The sequence below is a fragment of the Mustelus asterias genome, chromosome 22 (assembly GCF_964213995.1).
Source record: "Mustelus asterias chromosome 22, sMusAst1.hap1.1, whole genome shotgun sequence".
NCBI lineage: Eukaryota > Metazoa > Chordata > Chondrichthyes > Carcharhiniformes > Triakidae > Mustelus > Mustelus asterias.
The window spans coordinates 43,153,341-43,171,186 of record NC_135822.1 but is presented as its reverse complement, the minus strand read 5'-3'; the positions used below and the strand labels follow the sequence as shown (position 1 = coordinate 43,171,186).

The following is a 17,846-nucleotide window of genomic DNA, read 5'->3' as shown; positions in this document are numbered from 1 at the left end:
CCTCTATTAAGTCTACCCTCATCCTCCGTCTTTCCAGGGAGAACAACCCCAGTTTACCCAATCTCTCCTCATAACTAAGCCCCTCCATACCAGGTAACATCCTGGTAAACCTCCTCTGTACTCTCTCCAAAGCCTCCACGTCCTTCTGGTAGTGTGGCGACCAGAACTGGACGCAGTATTCCAGATGCAATCGAACCAACGTTCTATACATCTGCAACATCAGACCCCAACTTTTATACTCTATGCCCCGTCCTATAAAGGCAAGCATGCCATATGCCTTCTTCACCACCTTCTCTACCTGTGACGTCACTTTCAAGGATCTGTGGACTTGCACACCCAGGTCCCTCTGCGTATCTATACCCTTTATGGTTCTGCCATTTATCATATAGCTCCTCCCTACATTATTTCTACCAAAATGCATCACTTTGCATTTATCAGGATGGAACTCCATCTGCCATTTCTTTGCCCAAATTTCCAGCCTATCTATATCCTTCTGTAGCTTCTGACAATGCTCCTCACTATCTGCAAGTCCTGCCAATTTTGTGTCGTCCGCAAACTTACTGATCACCCCAGTTACACCTTCTTCCAGATCATTTATATAAATCACAAACAGCAGAGGTCCCAATACAGAGCCCTGCGGAACACCACTAGTCACAGGCCTCCAGCTGGAAAAAGACCCTTCCACTACCACCCTCTGTCTTCTGTGACCAAGCCAGTTCTCCACCCATCTAGCCACCTCCCCCTTTATCCCATGAGATCCAACCTTTTTCACCAGCCTACCATGAGGGACTTTGTCAAACGCTTTACTAAAGTCCATATAGACGACATCCACGGCCCTTCCCTCGTCAACCATTTTGGTCACTTCTTCAAAAAACTCCACCAGGTTAGTGAGGCATGACCTCCCTCTCACAAAACCATGCTGACTATCGTTAATGAGTTTATTCCTTTCTAAATGCGCATACATCCTATCTCTAAGAATCTTCTCCAACAACTTTCCCACCACGGATGTCAAGCTCACCGGCCTATAATTACCCGGGTTATCCTTCCTACCCTTCTTAAATAACTCCAGTGGGAGTACAAGAGATGTTGTGTTTAAGTCTCTGGAGTGGGACTTTACTCTACCACTGTCTGGCTCTGAAGCAAGTGTCCTCCCATTAACTTGTGTTGTGCATACAGCCCTACCGTTACTGAGAAGAATATAGGTTTTGCTTTCTGCTTGCTTCAGTTGTACTAGCTAGGGATTTGAGATGTACTGGTGTGGGAGTGTAAGTCTGACATCTGAACAATGGGCGGAATTTAAAACAAATTGTTATTTTTGACCATATCCAAAAATGTCATTGCTGGTTCAGAGAGTTGTTTGTGGAAGCCTTGGGAGCTAGATTGATGCAGGAGAAACCAAGAGGATTAATATTATAAAAGCTAAATACTATGGATACTGGAAGCCTGAAGTAAAAGCAGAAAATATTCAAAATAACTGAGCAGGTCTGACAGCATCTGTGGAGAGAGGAACAGAGTTAATGTTTCAGGGTTATAACCTTCCATCTGAATGTGAATAATATTGGGCCTGATTTTACCATTTTCATTCCAAGTGCTGAATCTGGGCGTAATGCAGATCCAACTTAGAAATCTGCTTTCAGGCGCCCCCATATCCACTCAGCCTGAAAAAAAAATCGCAGGTCTGAATCGTGCTGTGGGTGGGGCTTAGCACGCCCGAAATGATCGGAGCTCTGAACTGCGCATGTGCAGTTAGAAAAAAATTTGAAAAAGCGCACCCGTGTCAGATCGCTCCCGAGCCACAGAAAGCGGAGGAAGCGGCCTGGGAGCAAAAAGCGGGAGTGATGGCCCCCACAGACATTATTGTCCCCCTTATCCACCCATCCCGCTACCCAGACCGATTGCTAGCCCCCCCCCACCGATCGCCCACAGAGTGGCAGTGGACCTCGCCCCCCCACCCAAGAGAACGACCTGGCCTCACTCGCCCGCCCCCTCCCCTCCCCCCCGCTCCCCAGACAACGATCTGGCCTCACTCCTCTCCCTCTGCCCCCCCAACCAGAGAATGATCTGACACCCCCCCCCCCGCCACCACCACTGATCTGAGTCAGAGGGCCGTTGGAAGCACTGAACTTGCTCTCCAGCAGCTGGAGCGCCCCGATTCAGACTTTTATTCAACAGGTTCATTTTGGCGCGATTCCGGATCGACGAATGCGGCGGTAAATGGGGAAATGCTGATAAAGTTGGGCAGGCAGTTCATTAATTCAATTGAAATGCATGCAAATGCATTTAAATCGGCGTTGCGCCCGTTTTGGGCGTGAAGCGGATCGCCGCCATTCCCGGGTTTTGATCAAGTGGCAATCTGCGCGGACGCGGGCGCGCTAATGGCCTCGCGCCCGACTTTACCACATTTGGGGCATGACGCAATAGTAATATCAGGCCCACTGTCTTGCATAGAAACATAGAAGATAGGAGCAGGAGGGGACCATTTGGCCCTTTGAGCCTGCTCCACCATTCATTATGATCGTGGCTGATCGTCCAACTCGATAGCCTCATCCTGCTTTTTCCCCATAACCTTTGATCCCATTCGCCCCAAGTGCTATATCTAGCCATCTCTTGAATACATTATCTTCATCTGGCTTAGTGTGAAAGAATGACTTTACCTTTGATTCAGACCTTGTTTGTTCATAAATTGGCTTCTGTATCTCATTTCATTTGGAGCTAATGGATTGGTTGTTTCTAATATTTAGGTCGGATTGATAGTGAAGATTTTCTGCTCAACCTTTACTTACACAAAGAGGAGGTTCTGGAATGTGTGACGGACCTGAACCCTTTATTGGATTGCCTGGCCTCTGCTGAAGGAATGGTTTTCAGTGAGGAGGAAAGAAAGGTAATTTTCCTTGTGTTGTATTTATTTATCCAGCCAGTTTTGAAATGTTTTACCTTCTGTCTGTATTGAAAAGGAAAGGCAACCTCGTTCTGTCCTCTTCGGTAATCTGAAACTGAAGTGCCTCTTCCTTTAGAGATACAGAAATGAACAACACAAGGTAATTTGGCCAATCATGTCTGGGTTGGCTCTTTGCTAGAGCAATTCAAAACAAGTCTTGCTGGCCTGCCTGCTCCTCATTTCTTTAACATTGAACCAGATGATTTTCTACGTTCACCTTCAAAGATCAGATTATTTCGGCCTCATCTACTCTCTCTGGAAAAGCATCGTATGCTTTCACAATTATCTTCAAAAACATTTCTTCTAATCTCTCACTTTACTGTTTAATTAATGGTGGTGTTGTTATTCAATAATAATCTTACCTTCTTCGTGCTGTCAAAATCTTTCATGCTTTTAAAAACTTCTGTCATGCCTTGTATGTCTTCCCTGCTCGAATAGGTAATGGTCCAGTATTTCAAGCCTTTCCTCGTAACAACAGGGTATCACTCTGATGGAACTATGACTTTATTAGGGTGTCTAAAACTGCAGGTCATCTCTAACTCTAGCCTACAAAAGTGATCAAGGCCCAAGTATATTTAAATCTGTTTAATCACAGACATTTTCTTCAGGGTATCCATCAGCCTGCCTTTTTCTAATTGAGTGCCGAATGTTTGCGACCTACCCTTGCCTAACTCACAAACATTACCAATGTGACTGTATTTGCATTTATTTAACGTTGCTCATTAAATCAGCTTATAATAGCTGAATAGGTAATGAAATAAGCTTTCTGAAGCTTTCAAAGTGTCAGTCAAGCCAGCTAGCTTTCATTGGCAGAGCTACTGTGAGTAGATTTGGGAATAAACTTGTGGCTTAGTCCAGTAGTACACACTCGAGAGCTAATATACCATCATTTCAGTATTTTTACACCACCTTAATGTTTTCTTGCAGATGTTATTGAAATGATATTGTGCCTATGCAGCACATCCAAGTTTATTTTAAATAGTGATGTGCTTGAAAGATTTTACCCTGCTCATGATGTTGCTCTGAGAGTTAAGTTACTAATATATTAAAAAGTTAACTGAGCCAAGGATTCCTTTCCTATTAAGTTCAGTGCCAAATATCAGAAACCAGCAAAAGGTTGAATGCATGAGGCTTAATTTAAAGTTAGCAGACATACAGAAGACACAGAAATCACCTGGTGTAGGAACAATAATAAACAATTATGGGATGAAATAGTTCACATTATTTACCCTTTCAGCAAACGATGTGAATATAGAATAAAGTTTGATTTGTTACATTTAATAGCACAGAAACAGACCATTCGGCCCACTGACCTATGCTGGTGTTAAACCTAGCTTTCCTTAAAGATACCAGCGTACTTCAAATCACAGTAAGAAGTCTCACAACACCAGTTTAAAGTCCAACATGTTTATTTGGTAGCAAAATCCACTAGCTTTCGGAGCGCTGCTCCTTCGTCAGGTGAGTGGGAGTTCTGTTCACAAACAGGGCATATAAAGACACAAACTCAATTTACAAAATAATGGTTGGAATGCAAGTCTTTACAGGTCATCAAGTCTTAAAGGTACAGACAATGTGGGTGGAGAGAGGGTTAAGCACAGGTTAAAGAGATGTGTATTGTCTCCAGCCGGGACAGTTAGTGAGATTTTGCAAGCCCAGGCAAGTCGTGGGGGTTACAGATAATGTGACACGAACCCAAGATCCCGGTTGAGGCCGTCCTCATGTGTACGGAACTTGGCTATCAGTCTCTGCTCTATTTCAAATCAGCCACTCCATGTGCAAGCAATCTCTGCGTAAAGGTTTTTCTGAATTCATTATTGCAATTTTTAAATAACTATATTATTTATGGCCCCTAGTTTTGGATTCCTAGGAAATGGAACCATCTGTATCTAACCTGTCAGTCCCCTATGTCATTTTAAAGACCTATAACGTCAGCATTCTCTTTTCCAGATAAAGCAGCCGAAACCTATGCAGTCTTTCCTCACCTCTATATTTCTAGCACATCTATTTTTCCCTGCGTGGTTCAATATCTTTCTTTGTAATATGGATATCAGAACTGTATTCAAAATGTGACTGAATATTGTTTAAGCAATTGGTGTGTATAGCACGAGTGCAGGTGATCTCGACTTTTTCTTCAGAAAATGTACTGTTTCCAGATTGTCCTGTTACCTCCAAGACCTGTAGTTATGGTTGTTAATGTGTTGATGTATAGGTGGTTGTGGAATGCTGTCAGGGTGAGACCGCCAGAGGCGCCATGGCCAAGTTATTGAAGAAAGTAATTGAAGAGAGACTGCTCAGCGCTGCGACTGCAGTGAATCTTCTCCAGACAATGAAAGAGGCTTACCCTATGCTGCAGTCCCTGCTAAGGACGCTCACAGAACCGGCAATGGCTGCAAAGTCAGGTTAGTTACAGGAGAATCCCCTGAAGAGATCACTGGTGATTCAGTGAAGTCGATGAGTGCAAAATATTGTCGTAAACTGGTGAGCTGCCACAAAGTACTTTAATTTGATCAATTTAAAATGGTCTCATTGAAATGTACAGAATTGTTCGCATCAACAGGTCGGTTCTTTACTCAGAGAGTAGTAAGGGCGTGGAATGCCCTGCCTGCAACAGTAGTGGACTCGCCAACATTAAGGGCACTTAAATGGTCATTGGATAAACATGTGGATGATATTGGAAGAGTGTAGGTTAGATGGGCTTTAGATTGGTTTCACTGGTCGGCGCAACATCGAGGGCCGAAGGGCCTGTACTGCGCTGTAATGTTCTATGTTCTAACCCTGTCAAGTTTTCCAAGAGGCTATTCCTTCCAGCTGAAGGATCTAGATCATAGGCTCAGGATAAAGGGTCAGCCACTGAACACTGAGATGAGGAGCAATTTCTTCACTCAAAGCTTTGTGAATCTTTGAATTCTCTACCTTGAGAGCTGTGGAATCCTGGTCATTGAGTATATTCAAGACTGGGTTTTTACACCCTATGAGAATTGAAGATGAGGATATAGAGGGAAAGCGGAGTTGAGGTAGAAGATCAGGCTTGAGGGGTATTAAGGCTTCTTCTGTTCCGATCGTAGATTAATGCAGCAGTAGCAAACTATTTTTTCCTGAGCCTGCGTAACTTACAACTTCTAGCAATACATGTTCCTTTTCTGTTGTTAATTGTTAGATTTATTCTTCAACAAATGCATTCAGCATTTCAAGCCCAATTCAAAATCTGTAGTGTGTTTTTGCTGTCTTCTGGAGTCATGGAGGATTATATGAGGAATGAATAAAATTTCTAGCTGAATTAAACTGCAGGGGGTTTATTGCTGAAAAAAGAGGCAAGTTATCAAAGTTTGCTCTCTTGCACTCATCAGGACAATTGCAAGAATTCCAAATTTCAAAGGGAACAAACATTTATATTACATGAGAAAAGGGGTGTTTCATGCATTATAAATTGTTGTTTAGAATTCTTGCATCTGTTCTGATGAGTGCAAGAGAAAAGCTTCTCTTTTTTTTTTAGCAACATTCAAGTTCTGTATTACCAAGGGACAATTTGAAGAGGGTTTGATCCTGAGGCATGCCATGCATTTATCTGGAGACCTGTGCAAGTGACAACATTCTTTGACATAGCGAGAAGAATTCACCCATCAGAATAGCCCGAGACCCTGAAACCCCAAAAATATATGAACAATTTGAAAAACCACCAAAAGGAACAACAGCCATTGGACACTTGATAATCTGGTGGAGCTATATGAATGAATGCTTGTGTGGTGATAGTGTGCTATTGATACAAACATATGTAATAATGTTTAAGGCAAATGTTTAAAATTTAGCTTTATGTTACCGATAGTTGGTGTGTCTGGAAAACATTTAGATTGGATGCTAAGAGGGCAGGATAATTAATTTTAGCCATGTAGGCCCAAATTTTATCGCCACAGGAATCGGAGCGGGTGGGGAACGGACCATAAGAAGGTCTGTTGACCTCAGGCAGGATTTTGCGGTTTTGAGATGAGCGAGGCCATAAAATCCTGCCTGTAGTGCTTGCCAAGATGGAGCTAATGAACTTTTGTTTACAGAAAGGAAAAGGAGTGTGGTTTATGTAGGTATTGTCATGTGATGCTGTGGTTAATGGGAGGAGCTAGGCCTGTAGCAGAGTGCAGCTTTTCAGTTCTAGCTGGGCTTTGGTTGTATAAGCTGTGCTGAAACTCATTCTCTCTGAAAGCTTCAAGACTGACTACATTCATTATGGAAAGTATATTTGAGTGCTAACTGTATTTAAAGTGACACTGTAAGTCTGTAAGAGGAAGGTTGCTTATTTGGAGCTGAAACAGTAATAAGTTAGAAATTAAATTTGTTTCCTTTCATTTTTAAATATTGTTCAACTGTTAATAGTTAAGCTGCTTCATTTGTTAGAGTTATAGTGAAACTGTGTTATTAAATAAAGTTTGTTTTACTCTAAAATATCTCTAATTTATCAGTGGAATAACTTCTGGAGTGCAACATCATATCCTCACATTTATGCCAAAACAGAAAAATTGTTGGGGTTTAGTCTGGCTTCCTAATGTAATTTGGGATTCTAGTCCAAGACCCTAACACTTGGGTACAGCAGTAAGTATGCTTACGAAACATAACTTAGTAATGTACAATATCATCTATGCTCAAAAGCAGTTATATAATAGTTTATAGCCTGGGTCTGCCAGCCTCCATTGTAAGGGTGTTATTAGATCTTAACCAGATCTGCATCTGACGCATGCAAGTACAAAAAATGACTCTACCTCAACCTCAGGTTTGTTGTCCAATTACAGTTACAGCTCTGTTCATGGAGTGATGATAAATAGAGGAAGCAAGGAGTCAATGTGATTCTGCATGGACAAGAGAACATGGTTGTAATGGAGCCAAAGAATTCTGGATCAATAGCAGATAAAAGGGGAGCATTGTAGATCAAAGACAAAAATAAACTATTTGGACTTATTTTGCCCTGTAGGAAGAGAGATCAGTGCTTGATCGTTTTGCTGAAATTACATAAGCATGTACAGGATTAACAAATGTATCAATGTATCAGCGATTATCTTGGAATGTTTCCTATAGAACAAAAACAGAAAATATGTTACTGGGTACAGTGTGGGACTCGTGCATGACTCTAATTACGGGGCGGCACAGTGGCTAGCACTACTGCCTAGCAGCGCGAGGGACCTGGGTTCAGTTCCCAGCTTGGGTCACTGTCTGTGCAGAGTCTGCATGCGTTTCCTCCGGATGCTCTGGTTTCCTCCCACAGTCCAAATGACATGCTGGTTAGGTGTATTGGCCATGCTAAATTCTCCCTCAGTCTATCCGAATGGGCACCGGAGTGTGGCGATTAGGGGGTTTTCACACTAACTTTTTCACACTAAGCCTACTTGTGACACTATTAAATAAACTTTAACTTTAAACTTAAAACAAACTTCACAGAACCTACACGGGGGGAGATTGATGGTGGCCTATGATGCTCTATAATGAGTAGAAGTTGTAGTTAGAAAACCTTAAAAGCAGGTAGCACAGTGTGCTTGAGTTTAAAGTCAGACTCAAGAAGAGTGCAACAGAAATTCTCAAATTTAAGGAGATTAATGCAATAATTAAATTGAAGAGATTAAGAGACTGGGCAGGCAAGCTAAAATAGAAAACTAAGACTATTTATGCGACTTAGTTCTTTTATGTGATGTCACTGGTTGGGAAAGCATTATTGCCCATCCCTAATTGCCCTTGTGAGCTGCCTTGAACTGCTGAAGCTAATTTGGTGTAGTACATCCACAATGCTGATAGGAAGGGAGTTATCAGATTTTAATCCAGTGACAGTAAAGGAATAACAATATAGTTCCAAGTCAGGATGACATGTCGCTTGGAGAGGAGCTTGTAAGTAGTGATATTTCCATGTATCTGCTGCCCTTGGTCTTAGATGTGGTAAATGTTGAGGGTCTAGAAGGTGCTGTTGAAAGAGCCTTGGTGAGTTGCTGCAGTGCACCTTGTAGATGGTGCACATTACAGCCATCATGCGCCTGTGAATGGAGTGAATATTTAAGGTGGTGGACGGGGTGCCAATTAAGCCATTGTCCTGGATGGTGTCAAGCTTCTTGAATGTTGTTAAAATACTTTCATATTTATTTTTAAACAATGACTGGGCACCTAAAGAAACTGTTGGATTCTGAATGATCCCAAGGGTCACTGATTTTCCACGGCATGGAAATTTGTGTGTCCTCAATACAAGCTTGTGATCAATTATAGACATGCAATTTTCAGTCAGGGAACTTGATCTTCAATATGTTTGCAGAGTTTTTGGTGGTATTACAAAGATTGGTCTGTAAGCTTGGGAAACATAAAACGGCTATAACTTCTGAAGTGGATCATAAATTCACTGAATAAGAAGAAATGAAAGATATTCATGAGAAGCGTTGACTACATCTGTGGAACAATTGAACAACGTACAGGACGAATTAAGTAGTCTTGGACGTTGGACTGAAATGTTGTTTAAAGTATGTAAGTAAAAGCATAAGACTGGGTTAGGTGGGGAAAATTGCAAATATAATCTAAAATATTAAACTAAAGATAAAACACGAGGGAAATCTCAGTATTGTTGAATATTCACTGAAAAAGGTCATCTGCGTATGTGACAGCAGTAGAAAAAGAAAGCATTATTAAAAGTGTAGTACTAGAGAGAGAGATCATACAGTGACCACAAATTTATACAAATAACATTGTTCCTACTCCACCTGCTAGCTGTAGCACAGTGAGACATCCATACACTGGAGGCAAAGCAGTAAAACACAACTAAACTGATAGCTGAGCTGCAAAACCGAGTCTGCAGAAACTCAATCTGTTCCGCTGGAAAAGAGTGGAATATTCATATTCAATTATTTAGAAATATTCAGAAAATAACCATAGAATGGTTGCAGCACAAAGAAAGGCGAGATGACCCATTGAGCTTGTGCTGTTTCTTTGTGTGAGCAATTAGCTAGACCATTTTCTGTAACACTGCAAGTCTTTCCCCTTCAGGTGCTTATCTGACTCAACTTTGGAAAGCTGCAATGGAATATGCCTTAACATCCTTTGAGTTTCCTGAAACATTTTCCTCATGATTTTGAATACGTCTATGCAGCCCCAACTTCTTCAATATCACCATATAACTGAAGTTCCTTATCCCTGTAACCATGCTGCACTCTCTCTAAAGCCTTCACATTCTTCTAAATGTATGGTGCTCTGAATTAGACACAATATTCCAGTTGCAGCAGTGTTTTATAAAGGCTTGTCATAACTTTCTTGCTCTTAATAAATCGATGCTTTTATTTATGAAGCCCAGGATCCCATTTGGTCTTTTAACCACCTTCTCAATCTGATCTACCAGTCAAGACAGTAAAATATAAATATAGGGATATGGGCCAGGATAATATTTGGTAAAATAGCAAGGGGACACGTGTTGAAGCACCATGTGACAAAAGGTGAACAGATGGTTTAGTTGCGGATGCAGCATATGGAACTGAGGATCTGGAGATGCAGTAGAATAGAGTGGATGCTATGTGCAAACTTCAGGGGGACACAGTCCAAAGATATGTAGGTTAGGTGGATTAGCCATGGTAAATGTGCAGGGTTAACAGGTTAGGGCGGAGGGGAGGGCCTTGGTGAGATACTCTTTCGGAGAGTCGGTGCAAACCCAATGGGCCGAATGACCTCTTTCTGCACTTGAGGTACTATGACAGCTTTCGGATTTGGTACCAGTGTGTGAGCGACAGAAATTATTTATTTTTCTTTGGGAACAAAGAACAAAGAAAATTACAGTACAGGAACAGGCCCTTCAGCCCTCCAATCCTGCACCGACCATGCTGCCCGACTTATCTAAAACCCCCTACCCTTCTGGGGACCATATCCCTCTATTCCCATCCTATTCATGTATTTGTCAAGACGCCCCTTAGAAGTTACTACTGTATCCGCTTCCACTACCTCCCCCGGCAGCGAGTTCTAGGTACTCACCATCCTCTGTGTGAAAAATCTGCCTCGTACATCTTCTTTAAACCTTGCCCCTCGCACCTTAAACCTGTGCTCCATAGTAATTGAGGGAGGTGGCTTCCTTATTTGCTAATATTGTGACACCTCCCCACAATCTGACAGTTTTCCATGTAAATGATTATTTTTGACAATGCAATTTGATTGACGTTTTGGCCAAATCAACATATGAAGATTGGAGAGGAGCCGAAGTAAATATACCGTGTCATTGCAACTTTTGAATTTCATTCCAATACTTAAAATTTCAGTTCTCCTTTTGAGTTTAATATGTATATCCCATATCACATTATGCCTACTCTCTTCTTTATATTGGTAACCTCTTGCAATCACCCGAACTATTGGTTCCTCTGGCTTTAGTCTCTGGAACTCCATCTCGTCTTCCACTGCTCCACTGCAGTGGATGTGCTTTTAGCCACCTGGGCTCTATGTTCTGAAACATGTTCTGAAATTTGCTCCTTGAGAACACTTCTTGGTTACTATCTGAGGTTGAACCAAATCGTTCACAACTGTAGTGTTCTCGTTGATCCTTTGCTGGGCTTCTAGCTCCATATTCTCTCTGTCACTAAAAATGCCTTTGTGGCATCACCTGTATATGCTCTTTCCTCAGCTCATCTGCTGTTCAAACAATCATCCTTTTTTTTTCTTTGGATTCAACTAATCCAGTGTTTTTGCAGCTGGCGCCTCATTTTCAGTAAATTGGACTTGATCCAAGTCTTTGCTGCCTGTATCCTAACTTGCAGCAAGTCCCACTCACCCACTACCCCTTTACTCACTGAGCAACATGGGTTCCAATTTAAGCAACACTTCAAATTTCAATTTCTCATCCATGCTTTCCAATCCTCTACGACAGTGGTTCCCAAACCTTTTTCACTGGGCCGCACTTTCGGAATAAAAATTTGCCTGCGCCACACCAAATTTTTTATTGATAAGAAATACATTCAAAAACAAAAAAAAAACAACTCCTAGCAGTGCTTGATTCATAACATAGAACACAACTACTTTATAATATGATCATGGGACATCCAGAAAGTATAAAACAATGCATCACTTGATGCTCTTGCTCTCACTTTGCAAAAACATCTATCCATGTTTAAATGTTTCTTTGTCCTTGAATCTTCCTGCCACACTTGCCATCCTCTCTCGCCGCACCAGTGTGGCGCGCCGCACCCTTTGGGAACCACTGCTCTACGACCTTATCTCTTCCAATTTCTAATCTTCTACTTGTATGTTACCAAAACTGGCCCCTTGCACATTTCCAATTTTCAGTGCTCCACCATTGGTATCCTATCTGAAGTTTTGCCCCTAAACCTTATTCTCACTCTCCTTAATGAGCCATTCCTTAAAGGTTACTTAATTTTCTTGCCATCTAATATGTCCTCACATTGATTTCAAATTCTGTTTCTTTATGCTCTTATAAAGCATTCTGGGATGTTTTACTGTGTTGGGGCACATTAGGGTGTACTATATTAATGCAAGTTGCTTGCCTTTGCTCCATCATTTCTTCTTTAGAAAGAGAACCCTCTCTTTACCTGTAGAACTATCCTTCCACTGACCACAAAATTAATTCGCCCTTAACACAAAGCCACTAGAGACGGGGCTACACTGGACCTACTACTGGGGAATGAGCCCAGCCAGGTCATCAAAGTTGCAATGGGGGAACACGTGGCGAATAGTGACCACGATTCCGTAAGCTTTTGGATACTGATGGAAAAGGACGAGTGTTGTCCTAAGATTAAGGTGCTAAATTGGGGGAAGGCTAACTACAACCAGATTAGGCAGGATTTAGAGGCTGTTGTTTGGGAGAGGCTGTTTGAGGGTAAATCCACATTTGGCATTAGGGTGTACTATATTAATGCAAGTTGTTTGCCTTTGCTCCATCATTTCTTCTTTAGAAAGAGAACCCTCTCTTTACCTGTAGAACTATCCTTCCACTGACCACAAAATTAATTCGCCCTTAACACAAAGACATTAAAGTAGACAAATCCCCCAGGGCCAGTTGACATCTATCCCAGATTACTGAGTGAGGCAAGAGATGAAATTGCTGGGCCTCTAACTGAAATCTTTGTTTCTTCGGTAAGGTACCAGAGGATTGGAGGATAGCCAATGTTGTCCCGTTATTTCAGAAGGGTAGCAAGGATAACACGGGTAATTATAGGCCAGTGAGCTTGATGTCAGTAATGGTGAAACTGTTGGCGAAGATTCTTAGGAATAGGATCTATACACATTTGGAACTGAATGGTCTTGTTAGCGACAGACAGCATGGTTTTGTACGTGGGAGGTCATGACTCACTAATTGAGTTTTTGAGGTGACAAAAATGATTGAAGAGAGAAGGGCTGTGGATGTGGTCTACATGGACTTTAGTAAGACATTTGACAAGGTCCCTCATGGCAGGCTGATCGGTGTAGGCTTGGAGGGCCGAAGGGCCTGTTCCTGTGCTGTACTGTACTGTCCTTTGCTCGCTCTTTCTTTGTTCTTTGTCTCCTGACTGTACAGAAAGTCTATTCCCATGGAGGGAGTTCCTTGCTGTACCAATTGTGGATATCAGCTCTCAAAGATTCAGCTAACCAAAGCTCATTTTTAATTTTCAATTTCTAAACTCAAAACCTTTCCACCCCAATCTTTTCTGTTCTCACTTGGTGCTCCTCTTTCCTTGTGCCTTTATAAAGCAATTTGGACTTTTTTTTTACCTTAATGGCACTATATAAATGCAAATAGTTGTTGTATTGATCCTCGCAGTAACATTGTCAAATGGGTGATTAGTTAAAAGAAGGGAAAAGTTGAAAAGGTTATTTAAATTTTTCAACAGAAGTGAAGAGCCCAGAAGATTATGGGTTTGACTTGCTGAGGCGGTATCAAGATAACATTGTTGATGCAGTAACGGACCTCCAACCTCTGAATGACATCCTATCTGTTGCTGAGGACATATCTGATGGTGAGAAAGAGGTATGAAGTAAATTTATTTTTATATGGTCAAGTATGAGGTGGCATGAATAAATATTCCGTGCAAACTACGGTACAAGTGGCCATGCAGCTGTCCAGAACTTGCCGTGTAGGGGGAAAAATAGGTGCAAGAAGTGTGGATGTGCAGCCACTCACCAGTCTTAATGGGACTATACTTTGAAACTTGCACACAACAAAGGAAAATTAGAAAGAACATTATTTTGGGTTGGTCTTTTATGTTCTTGGCATATCAATAGATGTGGGTCTACTGCGTTTTTTCATCCAATGATATCTAGATCAGTGAGAAAGATCTACTTTTGTTTCACTTTTCAATCTCGTTTTTGCCAACAACTTGTATGTGTTATAGGGAATTAAAGAAATGACTTAGTTTGTGTGTATTGTGTCCAGTCAAGGTAACAATATAAGTTGATATAACGAGACGGCAGGAAGAAGGACTAAGTCATGAGTCAAATGGAAAAAAACATTTTTATTGTTTTTTTTTAGTTTAGATATTGAAAATTAAAAATGAGCTTTGTTTAAGTTATTATATTGTGGTCAAGGAGTAACCAATAGACTGTGTTCAGAGAATATCCACAACCAGTATGACAGGAACCACCCCCGCATGGAATAGGCATGTTGTGTTGGTCAGGAGGCAGCTTCTTTGTGCTGAAGGAAAGTGTGTTTTGTCATCAGTGAAAGGCAAAGAAAGGGCTTTGGGTGTCACAGGAAAACAGATGATCAGTGGCTTGGAGATGATTGTTCTTCATGCCAGAAATGGTTAATATCTTAAGTGTCTGACCTGTTGGGAGGCTATTGGTTACAGGTCAGCATGTCTTAAAGAAGATTCCAAAGCCTTCTGTCGGTTAGCTGTAAATCTTTATTAACTGCTAGAACTATTTACACTTGTATAGTCAGGACCTGTCTCCATGCTTGGGTCTAGACACATCTCTGCTCAACACCACACTGATCCTAGGTCTGGGTCATGTGCCTCCTTGCATCACTGTGTGGGTGGCACAGTAATGGGACCCACATTAATCCTATATGTGCCAGACCCTGATACAACCAAAGGTCTTCCCCGGCTTAATGGATTGCTTCAGCTGTCTCCACTACTCTCCCTCCACCTGGACCCCTCTACTAATCTTTTCATTGAGAGCTACTGGAGTGACATTGGCCATCTTAATTTCTCTGCTCCTCACATTCACTTGTCCTCTCCTTCCACCCTACCAGCCTGCACGAAGTGATTGTGACAAAATCTAAGTCAATTTAAGCTAATTTTCTGACATGATGGCAGTATGAATAATGTGGGAATACAACAGGCTCATTGGGATTGATGCAGATTCGTGAGTAACTCCAGTTTTGATGTAGTAGTTTGTTTGGACTATTAAGATTGCAATGCTGTGGTCCTGCATAGTTGTGAACAGTTCAGGAGAACCTGAATTTTATCCAGCACGAGCTCTTTGTGTTTGGAAGTGTTGAAAAAGTAATGTAATATGCAGTGAGCATTGTTGAATATCTGGGGCCCTACTGACATCTTGTCGTGAAAATTGTCATTAGGCTCATAGGTGTGACCAGATGTAAACACAAGATCTACTGTATATAATGTAATATCTCTGAGATGTCCTGTCTATCTGTTCTGCACAACTACATAGATCTCAAAACGATTGTACCTCCCTTCTGCAGCTGCTGTCTCTAAAACAGAATCATAGAAAAAGACCCTTCGGCCCATCACATCTGTACCGGTCAAAGACAAACCACCTAACTATTCCAATCTAATTTTCCAGCCTTGTACAAGGTGTGGCTTCACAAGTGCACATCTAACTACTTTAGTGATTAACATCCCTGCTGTGCAGAAGGAGGCCATTTGGCCCATCGAACCTGCACTGACAATAGTCCCACCCAGGTCCTATCTCCGTAACCCCACGCTAATTCCCCTGATACTAAGGGTCAATCAACCTATGGCATGTCCCATGTCCCCCCTCAGTCTCCTCTGCACCGAGGAAAACAACCCCAGTCTATCCAATCTCTCTTCATAACTAAAACTCTCCAGCGCAGGCAACATTGTGGTAAATCTCCTCTGCACCCTTTCCAAAGCTATCATATCCCTCCAATAATGTGGATTTCCGGACTGCACACAGTACTCTAGCTGTGGCCTAACCAACGTTTTATATAGTTCCGGCATAACCTCCCTGCTCTTAAACTCTATGCCTCAGCTAATAAAGGCAAGTATACCATCTTAGAAATCTTAGAATCCCTACAGCACAGAAAGAGGCCATTTGGCCCATCGAGTCTGCACCGACCACAATCCCACCCAGGCCCTACCCCCATATCCCTACATATTTACCCACTAATCCCTCTAACCTACGCATCCCAGGACATTAAGGGCAATTTTAGCACGGCCAATCAACCTAACCCGCACATCTTTGGACTGTGGGAGGAAACTGGAGCACCAGGTGCTGACACTGAGAAAATGCTAACTCCACACAGTCACTCTTCAAAAGGCCAGGGAGGAATTAAAAGTTATTGCCAGAGTCTCTGCTATTTCCTCCCTTGCCTCATTCAGCAGCCTTGGATATATTTCATCCGGCTTTGGAGATTTATCCACTTTTAAGCCTGCCAGACCACTCAGAGCCTCCTCTCTGTCGATGTTAATTTCTTTAGCTGTGTCACAGTCCTTTCCCTAATTTCTATACTCACATCGTCTCTCATTAGTGAATACTGACACAAAGTATTTATTTAGAACCCTACCCATGTCCTCCGGCTCCACACTCGAATTACCACTGTGGTCCTTAATGGGCCCTACTCTTTCCCTTGTAATTCTTTTACCCTTAATGTACTTGTAAAACAACTTGTCCTTTATTTTACCTGCCAGTATTCTTTCATGTCCCCCTTTTGCTCTCCTCGTTACCTTTTTAAGTTATCTCTTGCACATTTCATACTCGAGAGCTTCTCCTGTTTTGAGCCCTCGATGTCTGCCATAGCCTCCCTTTTTCTCTTTGTCCAATGTTGTATATCCCACAATATCCAGGGATCGCTGGATTTGTTGGTCCCACTCTTTTTCTTTATTGGAACATGTTGGCCCTGTACTCTCCCTGTGTGTCTCACTGTTCTGTTACAGATTTATCTAAAATCTCTGCTCCCAATCCACTCTGGTCAAATAATACCCAATCTTATTAATATCAGCCTTCGCCAATTTAGAGCTTTGATTTCAGGCCCATCCTTGTCCTTTTCCATAATGAATCTTTATCTAAAGGAGTTATGATCGCTGTCTGCACAATGCTCCTGTCGAAATCTCGACTTCCAAGTTTGACTTTAACACAAACACACATTAACACAAGATACTTAACCGACAGATTGTCTTTATTTACTTGCTAGCAAGGGGAGAGTCTTGACACAATGGGTCAGAGACACCACTCCACCGGACAGAGAAAATCATCCTGGTTTATACAATCCTGCAGCTCAGTCAGTTGGACACAATCCAATCAAGTGTTACAAATGACATGCTTTACGTATTGATCCAATAGAAAAAATACTGAACCACCCTGATCTATGAGATCACGAAACCTCGTGGGATACCCCAATATATCATCCCTAAACCTGTCCTCTTGTCTCTTATTCAGATATCATGTCTCTATTTTGATAGCAGCCTCACAAAGCATCCTCACTAAAACAGTCTCACATGGGCAACATTTAATTGATAAAGGGGGGCCTACTAAAGCCATTAGTATTTTATGGCCATGTCAGTGAAGTTAACTGAATCTCTAAGGGATGTGGTCAACTCAACTTGCCTTCAGGATATTCCCCAATTATAGCCCTGATAAGTTTGTTTATTCATGATGTGGAGATGCCGGCGTTGGACTGGGGTGAACACAGTAAGAAGTCTCACAACACCAGGTTAAAGTCCAACAGGTTTATTTGGTAGCAAATACCATAAGCTTTTGGAGTGCTGCTCCTTCGCTGCTTAAC

The 17,846-nt window shown here is 41.9% G+C and overlaps 1 protein-coding gene across 7 annotated transcripts in view; it reads left to right on the top strand.

The window, feature by feature from the left end:
* Window positions 1–17,846, top strand: part of zbtb40 (zinc finger and BTB domain containing 40) — a 111,269-nt gene that overhangs the window by 20,565 nt on the left and 72,858 nt on the right. For all 7 annotated transcript variants that reach the window (XM_078239192.1, XM_078239191.1, XM_078239190.1 and 4 more), the window contains exons 5-7: window positions 2,742–2,881; window positions 5,148–5,337; window positions 13,750–13,886. In XM_078239192.1, coding sequence (XP_078095318.1) covers window positions 2,742–2,881; window positions 5,148–5,337; window positions 13,750–13,886 — 467 coding nt within the window. The remainder of the gene's footprint in view (window positions 1–2,741; window positions 2,882–5,147; window positions 5,338–13,749; window positions 13,887–17,846) is intronic.